Below are 14842 nucleotides of genomic sequence, written 5' to 3' on the forward strand. Positions count from 1 at the left end.
GTAAGGTCACGTCCTTCTCCACCACTTTGCACAAGTCAGTTCCCCAGCCTGGGCTCATTTTCCCTTTGGCACAAATGGGCTGTGAAAGCATTTGGCAGGATAGTGAGACAGCTAGCTTGAGCAACAAGGCAAGACTCCACCTCTACAAAAAATTTTAAAATTAGCCGGGTGTGGTGGCACATGCCTGTAGTCCCAGCTGCTTGGGAGGCTGAAGTGGGAGGATCTCTTGGGCCTGGGAGGTCGAGGCTTCAGTGAGCCATGATTACACCATTGCATTTGCTAACTGTAAAGTTGTAAAGTGTGGTGCACAAGTTCATTGCTAGAGTCACTAGATCCCTCCAATTTTAATTGTGGAGGGCTGTTCTCCAGTCTTGGGGGCTCATGGGTTTTATTCACTTCTGCTAATATCTGATGTTGGTTTCACACCATTAAATAAGTGCTCCCCAGGCTGAAGCAGCATTGAGGAATTTGCTGAGCTAGGCTTGAGGTGAAGAAGGTTGTGGAAACCAGGTCATTGTTTATCCTCAGGTAGAGGAGGCTCAGGGGACTAGGTCTGACTCTCAGAGCGTTCAAGTAGATCCAGATTCAACTAACATCCCTGCCTGCCACATCCCAGGCATTTGCTTAGATGATATTTAATTGACTTAATCCTCACCATGACTTTTTGGGGAAGGTGTTTTTTTTCCTGCTGTACAAACAGGCATGCCGTAGCCTGTGGCTGGAGAAGTAGAGTAATGTCCGCACATCCACACAGCTAGTGATCATGTTCTTGGAATCTGTCTTGTGCCAAATGGATTTAAAGAGAATCATGGCTAATAGACATGGCTAATAGATGGGGGTTGAGCATAGCTCTTTGTTTTCTAGCACCATTACTTTTCCTGCCACATTGCACTGGGGACTGCTGAGCCCCATGCCTACTGGGAATGGAACAGGCTGGAATGGCCTTAATAGGCTGTGGGTAGGACTCAGATGAGATGAACCAAGAACTTCCTGACCACAGTGAGTCATAATAATAAGAATAGTTAACATGGGGCCAGGTGCAGCGGCTCATGCCTATAATCCCAGCACTTTGAAAGGCCAAGGCGGGAGGGTTGCTTGAGGCCAGGAGTTCAAGACCAACCTGGCCAACATAGCAAGGCCCCCATCTCTATTTCTAAAAAATAAAAAAAAAATTAAAAAGAATAGTTAACATAACAGGACTTCCTATGTGTCAGGCACTGTGCTAAACCCTTTGCAAACAGTATCCCAGTTAGTCCTCAGAAAGACCTGTGAGGTAGGTAGTATTTAGGCAACTTGCCAAGGTCACACAGAGTGAGAAGAGGAGCTGGGCTTTGACTCCAGGTGGTCTGGCTCCATCTGGGGCATAGCACTCATAGCTAAGGTCATGGGGCAGGTGCTTTCTGTCTTGGGCCTGCCTAGGCCCCTCTGCTGATGCAATGCTGTGTGCTGCCTGAGGAAGGGGAAATGCATGGTTTTGTCCATGCCCAGAGAGGTGCTGCTGGGCTTTGTGTGAGTCTGCTCCAAGCAGAGCAGTGTACGGAGAAAATGTGCGTGTGGGGAGAGCATCTGGACCAGGCTTTGTTTTTCAGGGAGTGACGCATCACTGAGCTACCCAAGGCCATTAGCTCCTGAGATGGGGGCTGCTCTCTGCTTGGTTATTTATCATGCCCAAGGGCATGAAATTGATTCCAGAAAGTCTGTCCATTTCCTCTAGCTCTTCCCATAGAAGGGGTAGAGTGAGGAGGAGTATGTGGGCAGGGCTGGACAGGATGAGGGACACCCCTGGGTTGGCAACATAACCCCCATGGGAATATCTCTCCAAGGGCCCTAGGAGCACCATCTCCATGTCCAAGGATGGAGACCTTGTCCCTGGCTGCAGGTGGAATGAGAGTGTGTGGTGGGTGGAAAGGCTGAGAGGGGACCAGCTGGCCAGAAGAAATAAATGCAAGGCTATCTGTCAGGAGTGATCAGGGAGTTGGGCAAGGGCCAGAGGGCAATCTTGTGGTATTTTAGGGGACATTCTGATGGAGTCTGCAGCACCTAAAGCCCATGGACGTGAGGCTCGTGGCTGAGTCTGGAGAGAGTAAGGACGAGGTACAAGCCATTCTCTGTGTGTATTGCTCAACCCAGAGTCAGGCACAGGAGGCTGTTTCATGTCAAATAATGATGACAGTGTCAATGATCACATTAGCAACAAATACTTAGCGAGCGCCTTAGTAAGCACTCTGGGTTCTAAGCTAGACCTGAGGATGTAACAATGAAGGAGACATGGTCCCAGGTCTCAGAGAGCTCAGAGGTAGGTGTGTGTGTGTGTGTGTGTGTATGTGTGTGTGTGGAGTGTGGAGGGATGGTGGAGACTCACATAGAGGTTTATGCCTCTGTTCACACTGCCATGATCGAGGCATGAGGCTGGGCATGATGGCTCACGCCTGTAATTCTGGCATTTTGAGAGGCTAAGGATGGAGGATTGCTTGAGTTCGAGACCAGCCTGGGCAACATAGTGAGACCCTATCTCTACACGCACAAAAAGCCAGATGTGGTGTCGTGTGCCTCTAGCCCCAGGTACTCGGGAGGCTTAGGTGGGAGGAATGCTTGAGCCCAGGAGTTTGAGGCTGTAGTGAGCTATGATTGCACCACGGCACTCCAGCCTGGGTAACAGAGCGAGACCCCATATCTCAAAAAGGGGTGGGGGTGAGGGGGAAGAGGAATGAACAAAATGCCTGGACTTGAGGGAATTCAGGCAAGGGGCCACCCAGGGTGAGTCTTCAGAATGAGTCATTCTCATCAAGGGTGGGGCACACTTCTGCAGCAGTCAATGCTGTGGTCTGAATGTGTCCCCTCAAGATTCTTACATTGAAATCTTGGCCCCCAGAGTGATGGTATTTGGAAGTGATGGTGTTTGAAGGGTGACTAGATCATGAGGGTAGAGCCCTTGTGATTGGCATTAATGCCTTTTGAAAGAGGGCTTAGAGAGCTCTGCCCCTGCTAAAATGTGAGGACACAGCTAGAAGGTGCTGTCTGTGGACATGAAAGAGGGCTCTCACCAGAGACTGAATCTGCTGTGCCCCAGTCTTGGCCTTCCCAGCGTCCAGGACTGTGAGAAATAAATTTTTATTGCTTATAAGCCACCCAGTCTATGGTATTTTGTTATAGAAGCCCAAAAGAAATGAGACATCCAGGGTTCATAGCTTTAGGCAATAGAAGCCAATTCAGACTGGCTAAGCAGGAAAGGAATTTATTAGAAGAGTATGGAGTGTCTCATGTAATCAATAGCGTTAGGGAGGGCTGGAGAACCAGACTTAAGGCTACGCTTCCAGGCACGATGCCCACGACATACAGAACTAGATGGATGGGGAAACCACAGCTGCTGCTGCCTCACCAGCTTCAGCTGCCACTGTCACTCCCCACTGACTGCACTTCCAGGCCAGGAACTTAATCTTGCTACCATTTCTAACCCCCAAAGCTGGACACATTCTTACCACCCTTGTCAGTATGATAGGTTCTGGGTATGGTCTCGTTCCCCAAACTCCTCCCTTCTAGAGAGAGGTCTCTGGGGAGTGAAGCCAATGGGTGAAGTCAGAGTCACCTGCTGTGCTCCAGCTGCAATGGAGGCTGGGTAACCCAGTTTCTGCTTTCTGCTTTCAGAAAGTGTGACTCATAAGACTGGAAACTCCTGAACGTAGCAAGGATGTTTGCAGCCAAGCCAACTGACTACAAACATGATAAAGTCCATTACAAGGATGGAAAATCCACAGAACAGAAAATGTGTCTATTTTTTCACCAGTGACCCTCCAGCACTCAGCTATGCCTGGAACAAGGTAGACAGTCAGAATAACATGTCAAATGAATGAATGAATAAATGGCAGAGAGGGTGGTGATTATCATGGGGCTTGGACAAGCAGTCCTTTTACTTACAGATATCCCAGGAAAGATTTGAGGCCTCTGGACAGCTCTTTGAGCTTAATTTGGACGAGTCTTGCCACCCAGTCTGTGATCTGGGCCATTGGTCTGATTCTCTACTCTTTGATGAATGGGCAAAGGCCTGGCTCTTGGAATTAGGCAAAAAGAAATTGACCCAGCTCAAGCGGGGAAGGTTGATGCACACATGGTTAATGATTAAAACATATATTGATTTCAGCAATCTCTACACACTTCCTCCACTGTTACTACAGTGGATGTTGTTTAATCCAGCGTCCAGTCTGAATTTCCTCCTTCCTAACAGGCCCTATTTTTGTTCTGGCACCCCTCCTCAGGGTGTGTGTCTCAGGGAAGGAGTTGGTCTCATCCCAGCTCCTGAACCACCTGCTTGGTCTAAAGTAATCCTCTCTCCTTGCCAACGATTGATCAAGAGTGGGCCAATAAGATGCAAGCAGATATTTTTGGGGGGTGGGATGGAGGAAGACATCTTTACACTTTTGAAAGAGTTTTTGAAGGTTGCTCTAATCTAGTTTTTTTGGAATGTTGTTGTGGGTGAGTCTAAGGCCCTTAACTGCCCCAGCCATCTCTGATCTAGTCATAGATAGCGTACACACACACACACACACACACACACACACGTCACAGGGAAACAGGGCCAGGCTTCCAGACAACACCAGCCCTGAATTCTGCCCTACCTGCAGGTTTCCAGAGCTCCATAAGATCGGAGCCACTTTGAGTTTTGGATATTCGGTGTTTTGTCTCTGAGTACCCCCCAACAGCTACCCCGACCACTGCTTGCTCGTGTGTGTGACGGCCCCAACCCCAAGGCGAGACTGGCATCTGGCTGATGCTGAGGGGCTAATAAAGGATGCCCCCCTGCTCGTTCTCAAATGCCCTCCTATGGGCGCATGTGAGTCTGAGATGCGTCAGGGATGGGCTTTCCTTTCAAGGCAGCCCTGTGTCTAAAGGACCCTGTTTAGGATAGAAATGCTTCAAGAATAGGTGACCCACAGCCAGTTAGCATCTCAGAGCATGAAGGATTTGGTCAGGGAGGTGTGAAGCCAGCTGCCGGCCACCCTCAGGACTTGGATGGAAAGAGACCTTGGGCAGAGGGAAGAGAGGCAGAGCTTCCCTTCTGCCCAAGGTCTCTGTTGAGCAGACTCTGCTGAGCACGTGGCATATCCTGTGACCTCCAATTAGGAAAGCAGTTGCGGGAACATTTCTGCCTCCACATCACCACCCCACAGGGGGATGGACTGGTTCCACATTATTTAAAGAGAAAGGAGGGCCTGTTCTTCAGGTCTCCAAAGGGCTCGCTATTTCCCTGGGAGGGGAGTCGGGTGGAACATAAATAAGACAATTTATTCAGAGAAACCATCTCCCCTATTTACATTTAAATTGAATAATTTAAAACACCTTTACCCATTTCCATAAATTATCCCCCGTCGGACGGGCAGCACAACTGTGCAGAGGGGGTTCCATCCTGGGGAAAGGCCTAATTACATTCTCTGCACAAGGCTGGGTGGGAGAGGGAGCGTGGGGAGGTGGGCAGGGGTGGACAGGCCTGGGAGGAGGGAGCTCCACGAGGGGCAGATGTTTGCCTTATAATTGGCAGGAAGAAGGGGGTGAGGTAATAAGAAAGTGAGGTGCCTTTAAGAGCTTTAAAATCCAGGGGTAAAGGGCCTCAAATCTTCCTCATCACAGGAGCAAAGTCACTGGGATCAATCTCCTGCCTCCCAGCCAAGGGCGTCACTCAAACTTTGATCCTGGATCCTGGGTCATCTCTCCTAGTTTTACAACTTTTGCAGCCTCAACCTCCTGTACCAAGGGAGGAGGAGGAAGGGGAAGAAAGAGCAGGGTTTCCTCGGCGATGCGTTAGTCATGGTGTTTCCCAGGCACCTATTGTTTGCCAGGCTCTGAGCTGAGTGCTGGGGACACAGGGGTAACCAGCCCCAGCCCCACCCTCCAGGGCTCCCTGGGGATGGGGGAGGAAAGTGAATTTCATACAAGCTGTGTACTTAGAGCAGAAGCGAGAGAGACAGAGAGACCCATATGAGGTCAGAGGTGTGAGAAGAACTGTACCCTGGGGGTATCTGGGCTTCATGGAGGAGGTGGCTCTTGAGGTGCCCCTTGGGGGATGGGTAGCCTTGGGCAGGTGCTAAGGTAGGTAGAGGGCATCACCAAGCAAGGTACAGAAGCGAGGAGGTCTCGGGGCCAAGATGCCCACAGCAGACTGGAGAGGCTGGGGAAGGGATCGTGTGGGAGAGGGGCCTGAGGCTGGGCTTTATCTTTCAGGAGAAAATGGAGAGGGTGCAGGAGGCAGAGCTGTTGCTGGGCTTGGTGGCCTTGCTATGGCACTATTTTCTTTAACAGCACAGAGAGAGCTTGCGTGGGTGGAGCCTGGGCATTTGGATTCTCTGTTATCAACTTCTTTTAGGCTGCTTAAGAAGGATAGCTCTCCTATTGCCCAAATGCCTCCGTTTCCCCACCAAGGGCCCAGTGCAGCTGGAGGCTTTTCCCAGGTCCTGCTGATGCAGAGGGGATCTGGCTCCTGGCAACTGCCTGCTAGCTCTTCCAGGCCCTGGTGTCTCTGTGCCTCCAGGATCTCCTGGGCTGTCACTCTTGAGTCCCCCAGATGCGAGAACTACAGACCTTCCCCACCCTCACCCAGGAACTCCTCTTGGCCTTTCCCAGAGATGGGGTTCTCGCCAGCTTCTCTCCTCTCTGGACTCAGATCAGAGCCCCAGACGACTCCACTCCTCCCCGACTGAGGGGGAAATGGCTGGTGAACCGTGTGATGATTTGGCTTAGAGAAGAGAACAGCCAAGGGTGGCTTGGAAGGAAGGCTGGTGACAGGCTTTTAAATGCTTATGACAATCCTACAGGGCAGGCATCATTAGCTCTGCCTAAGAGATGAGGAAACTGAGGCTCCAAGCTGGGGAAAGCAGGACTTGCCCTCCCTTCTGTCTGCCTTTGAAAGCCCCTGCTGCTGCTGGCAGGCTGAGCTGTGTCGCTGGCGAGGATGCTGACAGCAGTGGATGGTGAGCAGGGCTGCGCTGGGGGCCCTGCGAGCAGATGGGGCATAAACCTCTCTGGGAAAACAGATTAAAGTGGCTGTGGTGGTGCTTAAAAGCTATGCGGTCCCCTTGCATGTTCATGGAATCTTATCAATGTGTTCCTCTGCCAACTTCAAGGGCCCTCCTGGGGGAGGAGGGGTGGATCCAGAAGTGAAAAATGCTTGTGGGACAAGGCACACCTGGCTCCGCCTCCTGCCTTTTCAGAGCCAAGGCTCCTAAAATAAGCTCCTCTATGCTAAGAAAGAGGGGTCTCCAGCAGTGGCCTCGGAGCTGGCTTTTAGCCTCTCCCAGCACCTGTCTCCTCCCATCAAGTCAGTGGCTTGTCCTCTCCTATGGATTGAGACCCTAATCTAGCATTGACTAGCTGTGTGACTCTGGGAAAGTCACTGTCCCTCTCTGAACCTGAGTCTCGCCTCAGAAGGTGGTCATGAGAGTTGGACGAGACTGTATAGTGAGCCACATGGCATGGAGTGGCATACCATGCAGCTGCTCTCTAAATGCCAGCTTCTTCTCTGATAGGCCTGCCACCTGTTAAGGAGCTCCTCCTTGCCTTTCTCAAAAGTCCCAGGGAACCTTGTCTGGGAGACCTACCAGAGTGTACTCCCTGCAACAACTGTCACAACGTTTGGTGTCCCCTGGCACTGAGGTGTTCAGTTTGCAGGTGTTTGCGTGTGGCTGGTGGCAGAGCCGGGCCAGGCAGACCTGCTTCATCTCCTGGCTCCACTAACTTCTTGCTGTGTGACCTTAGGCAATTGACATAAGCCACTTGTGTCTCACTCTATTTGTGTCTCATTCTCCTCTTCTGTTAAAAGAGGCAAAATAATGGCTACCTTACAATGAAATTGTGAGAATTAAGTGAGAAATAACTTGAGTTAAGTACATAGCATGGTGTGGAGTACACAGCAGTCACTCAGCAACTGCGCTGTGTGTGTTGAGGGGGGTAGGCTGCTCCCTATCAGGCTGAGTCCTCCCAGGAAAGGACTGACTCCTCTTTGCCCTGGGTCTCCCCAAGCACCAAACAAAGACAGTCCCCATTCTGGAGGGTTCATGCTAATGGGGGGGAAAAACCCATCCCCCTCCTACTGCTCACTTCCTAGGCTCCCAGGCCATTCATCTTATTAACTTGGTAACTGTGCATTAACTATTGGCAGAGGGCTTGCCAGTGTGGCTGTGGAGCTATTTGGGAATGATTATCTTCCCTCTTTTGAGGTTTCCCATTTGAGTTTAGGGGATCAACGACCTACAAATGGAGATCTCCTATTTCATTCGACAAAGAGTGATTGAGTATCTAGGATGTGCAAAGCAAATGCTAAACTGCATCCTGGACTGGTATTGGGGCATCAGAGATACTGCAAGATCCTAGCCCCAAGGCGTCCCCAGATGCCATCTTGCTCTTGCCAGCCCAGCCCCAGGCATGGTCAATTAGCCAACTTTTTAGCCCTGGGAGAGGGAGTCCAGCAACGGGCAAAAGGTGGTTTTGTCGGGGAGCACTGCCCAGGATGTCCTGGACGACGGCTCAGCCACAATCAGCTGTTTGATTTTTGAATGAGTTTCTAATTTCTCTTGGCCTCAGTTTTCTCATAAAATCGGGAATTTGATTGGATGACATTCAAGGTCACCTGTCAATCCTAAAGTACTGTATTTCTAGAACTTTAGGTTCTTTGGTGGGTCTCAACTGAATCCCTTTTGCTGCATTTGAAGCCAATGGGAACTATATACTTGGTAACAGGTGAGCAACGTGGGGTAGGGGTGAACAAGCCTAGTTCTCAGCATAGACAGCTGCATTTTAAATTAATTTATTAATTTTTAAATTTTTTTATTATTATTTTCTTGAGGTGGAGTCTCACTCTGTCACCCAGGCTGGAGTGCAGCGGTGCGATCTCAGCTCACTGCAACCTCTGTCTCCCAGATTCAAATGATTCTCCTGCCTCAGGCTCTCGAGTAGCTGGGACTACAGCCATGTGCCACCACACTCAGCTATTTTTTGCATTTTTAGTAGAGATAGGGTGTCACCATATTGGCCAGGCTGGTCTTGAACTCCTGACCTTAGGTGATCGGCCCACCTCGGCCTCCCAAAGTGCTGGGATTACAGGCGTGAGCCACCGCGCCTGTCCTGCATTTATTTTTCAGTCTCTCATAGTGAGAGAGCTCTGGTGGGATTGCATTCTAATTAAATATTTAATGGAGAGTGTCTGTCTGTTAAAATCACTGCCGCTGCCTTGGGGATGGGTCTCCTTTGTATCCTTATTTGCAGCTTGCCCACAAATTGCAGGACTAAGCCTAGCTGGAAATCTCCCCCTAAGACCACGTGGGATCTCTGAGTCCAGAGAGATTGTCCGAAGGCCAAAGGAGCATTTCAGGGCTCTGATCCCGCCCCTCCTACCCAACTTCTCAGAGCCTATTATGATACCTCAATCAGGAACCAGGAAATGGGCTCAGCCCCATGTTTGGAGCTTCTCTTTATTCTGCCTGCTTTCTGAGAGCCGGGGGGAAAAAAGAGTGTGTGCTTTTTTTCTGCGTTAATAAAACCCGAAATGAGTCTTCATTAAGGGCTCCATTAAGAAGCCACTGTTATTCTTGGCACTCATTAGCATTGCTGCTCAGCACTAAATTGCCACACTGGCGTTTTCCCTGGGCTTCGCAGAGCCTCCTCCCGATACTGGAAAGCTGCTCTTAAGATAGATCTCGACTTGCTGAGTTTCAGAGATGGGGGGACTAGTTCCTGATGAGTTTATCTCATCCATTCCCCTGTCTCCAAACACATGCTTTTCCTTCTAGCTCTGCCAGCTTCTAGAGCCTCTCTCACTATACTGAAGACTTAGTGGACCCTGGGTGGAAGTTCTTCCCCTTGTGGAACTGCCCTGTTTTGCTGCAACGTCATCCCATGTGGATCCTTCATTCTGACACTGAAGAATATCTTTCTTTCTAAGAGCACTTTGCTTTCTTCCTCCTACTGAATTCAGATCCTCGGTCAATTTTTGTAAGTGATGAAGCCCTGCCTCCTTCCAGTATCCCTGTGGTAAGACCCCACCCTAGACCATATACTTCCCTGGGGTAAGTTTGTCTTTTAGGTTCATGGCCCCCTGTATTTGTGCCCTTTTAAGAGAAGAAACCGACTTCACCCTTGCTTTCAAGGCAAGGCCTTTGACAATGGCCAAGCCTTTATCCAGGACCTGTGGCTGCCTGACCCCTTCTCCCCAAGCAATCAACTAACACATATTAAATTCAGACGATATGGCAAGCACGGGGTCAGGTTTTCCATCTCATTTAGCCAGAATCATAATCCCAACAAGTGAGATTTTGATTGCTAACATGTTATAAATGAAAAAAACAGACAATTTTAAAGGAGTTTAGGCCCTTAATCACACAGATAGTAAAAAGTAAAGGGAGAGTCAAACCCAGATCTCCTGACTCCAAGTAGAATGCCTGCCCACCTCCCCAGACCATCCTTGTCTTCTCTCTCCTTCACATAATGACTAGTAAACATCAGAAAGGACTCTGAGATGCACTGCTAATGGCGAGCTGCTGATGTGACAATAAAAAGTTAGACTAAGGGTTTTGCTCACTTGTTAGAACTTTTACATCCAAGTGGCATTATTCCCATTGGTGTAATTCACTTGGAAAGCTCGATACCCATTCCGGTCATGTCGTGCTGTCAAATCACTTTGGGAACTCCCCTTTGGAAGTCTGTGGCATGTGGTCTTGAATATTGGCAAATGTTTATTCTTTGAGGGTAAACTGTATCTTTGGAAACACCCCCAAAGGCATTTGGATTGAAGTCTGGAGAATAGGTAAGTCACCAAAACACGGGACTTTGCTTTGGGCCAAAAACCTTTTAAAACATTTCTCAGTGATGTGTAGATACTTATTGCAAACAGGTCCTAGCTTCTGTGTTGCAAGTAAGAGATCTCAAGTGTTCCAGAATCTTGCCATATGAAATAAAGCTTGACTGACCATTTGATGGGTGTGGGGTGGGATAAAGGCGGGCACTGATACTTGAAACCAAATGACCCATATTCTCCCCTCATGTTTTCACCACTGTTTTGGGTGTGGAAGAGATGTTGGCTCCCTGATCCTGGGTCAGCTGGGGCACCAAAGGTCATTGATCACCATTTTCCTGCCAACAATGCTAAATGGAGATGCTCTCTCTTCTGTCCATCACAAGAGTGTGGCTCAGCCTTTTATAAAACCATTCCCTGTTCCTGCATTCCCTGAGCTCTTCAGCCATCATGGTCATTTTTTTTTTTTTTGAAATGGAGTTTCACTTTTATTGCCCAGGCTGGAGTGCAATGGCATGATCTCGGCTCACCGTAACCTCCGCCTCTCGGGTTCAGGCAATTCTCCTGTCTCAGCCTCCCTAGTAGCTGGGATTACAGGCATGCACCACCATGCCGGGCTAATTTTGTATGTTTAGTAGAGATGGGGTTTCTCCATGTTGGTCAGGCTGGTCTCGAACTCCCGACCTCAGGTGATCCACCCGCCTTAGCCTCCCAAAGTGCTGGGATTACAGGTGTGAGCCACCACGCCCGGCCTCACCACGGCCGGCCTCGTGGTCACTGTTAATTATCTCTTCCAATGAACTGAGTCTTTTACCTTCTTCAATATTTTCATTAGTCCCAGAGAGGGAAGAGGAAGAGGGCTGGACAATTGCTTCTGGCTCCTGGGTCCTTGCTCCTCTTTCTTTAAACTTGGTGAGTCTGTGTAACAATCTATTGCTTTTTGGCATGACTTCACTTGGGCACACTTTTTTGAGATGCTCAAGTGTCCCCTTTGAGCTCTCTGACTTTAGCCATGTTTGACCTTGATTTTCAGGTCTCAGGAATCTTCAATGGGGCTGAATGCAGTGGGATCAGGAAGTGTGTGAAGGACCAATGTTGAGGAATTGCTGCTATGGACTGAGAGGTGTCAGTCTCTCCTCCTCTGCTTTCAGGGGAAACCCATCTGGTGAAGTTATGGTCATATTAAGCATGGACAACTTAACAGGGACCCCTGGAATTAGGTGCCCTTGTCTCTGTTATTTCAGGCAAACTCAATGGGAACTTGGGCAGTGACCATCCCTGTGAGCTTCAGTTTTGTCATCTGTAAAGTGGGATAATGATACCTATCTTCGGAGGCTGTGAAGACCAAGTGAGGTGATTCATACAAAAAGCTTGACTCGTGACTGTTGCATACCAGGTGTTCAAAATGAGTGCCACTATGTATGGTGATACCAATGTATTAGTGACTCCAGCTGGCTGTGAGCTGGAGCTAACTCATCTGGGAGGGAGGGGAGGGGAGAGGTGAGGAGTGGGTGGGAGCTGTCCATGGTTCTGCGCCCATTCAGCCAAGAAGCCATTTGATTGATTCAGTAAACATCAGTGATCACCTCTTTTGTGTCAGCACCCTTCTTGGTACTGAATTCTTCAGGCAAAAGGAAAGCACTTATCTAGGTTCTCAGAGTCTCATTCACACAGAGGTGACAGTGTCGGCGAGCGTGGGGCTGTCTCATGTACGTGCATCTCTGTGGGCAAGTTGTTCTAACACTGTGTGTGTACTGTGGGTGTACTCTCTCTCTCTCTCTCTCTGTGTGTGTGTGTGTGGTGAGAGAGAGAGAGAGAGAGGAGGGAAGGTGGGAAGGGGCCGTGTGGGTGGCAGCTGAGATGAAGGCGGGGTATTGCTGTAATAGAGCTCACCTGTGTAAACTGGCTGGCAAGGAGGCCTCAGCTCAGCCACGAGGAGAGGATGGCCTCCCAGAAATCCCTGAAGAGGCTGTAGGGCACACTGACTTCCACCCCAGGCCCATCCCAGCCCACCAGAGCAGAGTAAATCTGAGGACAGAGCTGAGCTGTTCCCCTGCTGGGCACTCCAGACTGATTTTCTGGTACATTATACACTTGGCCTTTTGAACAATCAATGGCCTTAAATGCTGTTTGGTTCCTGCAGCCAAATCCAGGAGAAATAAGACGTAATCCATCTGGCGGATATGGCCAGGGCAGAGAGTGAGGGAGGGAAAGAGGAGTCTAGAGTTGCTGGGACGGGACCTCCACCTGGCTCAGGAGGGTGGGGTGGGGCTGGGGGTAGAATTGAGAGGGACCTGCCAGGTTTGGAGAGAATGGGCCTTTAAGGGGTATTGATGGCCAGCTAATCGCAGGCCCACTTGTGTCAATGCATCCTGGCCACTCCAGCTGTCACTCCCTCAGGGGCTGAGCTCTGGTGGGGGAGGGCTGGGATACAGCTCAGGGTTCAGGGCTCAGGGCGGGGACCCCAGCCTTGGTGTGGATGTCCTCGAAGCCAGGACAGATGTGTCTCAATCTGAAGTTAGATTTTGGGCAGAATCACCTAGGATCCCTGAGATGGCACTGGGCAGGATGTCCTGAGGGCAGGGACTGGTATCCCAGAACAGGCTTAGGACTGACTGAAAGAACCCACCCTGGCTCAGGAGGACAGCATGACCACTGCCAGCCCTGGTCTGGGGCGAAGCCTGGCAGAGGGTGGAGTGGAGGGGATGCATGTGGAGGAAGGGGCTTGGTTATTCCATAGTGAGAGGGAAAGCAGGATCTGCCTCTTTCAGAGCCTCTGCTGCCCACAAGGGTGAGACCCCTGGAAGGACCAATAGCCCAGAGTCTCAGGCTACCCTGGTGCCACCAATGGCCCAGCTAGAGGACTGTACCCCAGGGACCCCAGGAATGAGGTGGGGGAGTCAAGGACCCCAGGGCCCAGTTTCCCATCTTTTCTAGAAATAACCACGGTCTAGAAATAGGTAGGTAGAGGATACAGACATCTTCTGGACCCATGGGCTTGGACCTCTGCTGGACTCAAGGGTGGGACCTTGTGGGAAACTCTCTGGAGCTGGGAGAGCTGATGTTTGTGGTGTGAGGTCAATTGTCTCAGCAGCCTGCTGAGATGTGGGGGAGGTGAGAAAACGCACCATTCCCAAGGGCTATTTGGAAGTGGCTTACCTGGGCAGGCATGTGGGTGGAGGGGGTGGTGTGTGGGAGGTGGCAGCTCCCTGCACCTGGCTCTGGGAAATGGGACCCACCCTAACTGCCTGTCTGCATCTTCAAGCACTATCTCCTGCCTGGGTTGCTGCTGGTACCATGCCTGAGATACAGGTCACACCTCAGCCCCTGCGGGGAGAGGGGGTAGAGGAGGCTAATAAGGGGCCTACCCAGGTGCCAGGGCAGAGACAGAGATAGGGGACAGGGGGCCTGGGGAGGGTGAAGGGGGACCTCCCTCGAGATGGGCAGGCAGGTGGGGGCTCATGGTGGGTGATGCCAGGAAGGAGAGAAGCCAAGCTTGGCGTTTATTTGGGCTGTGGAATCCCCTCCCTTCCAATTATTCACAGCCAGGCCCACAAGGTCCCCTCCAAAGCATGGCCCTACCTGGCCCTGGTTACCTAGAGAACTGCTCCTGCTTCCTTGGTTTGGGGACATGCAGCCTTCAGCTGCTGCAGCAGCGACAATATAGTGGTGGCAGCAGCTCTGTGATAAAGGTGGGGCCTGTGCACCTCTCCAATAAGTAATTATGCCGAGAGTGTGTTCTATGGAGACGCGGGGCTTGTCTGACAAGGCACACTCTTGTTCCTGCTGCCGAAGCAGCTGGGGAGCTGAGTGGAGAGGCCAGGGGCTGGAAGCGATGGTGCTGCATGGGGACCCGGCATGGATAAAGGGGTGCTGATCCTCAGGGGCTCTCATCCAGGGGGTGCACCTGCCCCTCCCCAGGCCAGAGGAAGGAAAAGGGGGGCTGGGTTAGAGGACTTCCCAAACAGGGATGTGTAGAGGAGCTGGGGGATGTTACACACTTATATTAATACCTTGTTTCAACAATTATTATAGTAGCAGAGATACCTAATATTTACATAGTGTTCT

General features: G+C 50.5%; 1 protein-coding gene across 13 annotated transcripts in view; it reads left to right on the forward strand.

Annotated features, from left to right (window-relative positions):
* Positions 1–14842, forward strand: part of LOC129048798 (uncharacterized) — a 163639-nt gene that overhangs the window by 124927 nt on the left and 23870 nt on the right. For 5 of the 13 annotated variants that reach the window (XR_010135583.1, XR_010135570.1, XR_010135605.1 and 2 more), the window contains one exon: positions 11808–12358. The exons of 5 other annotated variants lie outside the window; for them this stretch is intronic. Coding sequence is in view for 2 of the 8 variants with exons in the window: in XM_063711467.1 (XP_063567537.1) it covers positions 11808–11833 (26 nt within the window). In the remaining 6 variants the exon portion in view is untranslated. Of the gene's footprint in view, positions 1–5836; positions 5976–9773; positions 9976–11609; positions 11687–11807; positions 12359–14842 lie in introns of those variants that run through there. 3 more of the 13 variants (XR_008511444.1, XR_008511445.1, XR_010135580.1) reach the window with 3 other exon arrangements.

The sequence above is a fragment of the Pongo abelii genome, chromosome 9, assembly GCF_028885655.2.
Source record: "Pongo abelii isolate AG06213 chromosome 9, NHGRI_mPonAbe1-v2.0_pri, whole genome shotgun sequence".
NCBI lineage: Eukaryota > Metazoa > Chordata > Mammalia > Primates > Hominidae > Pongo > Pongo abelii.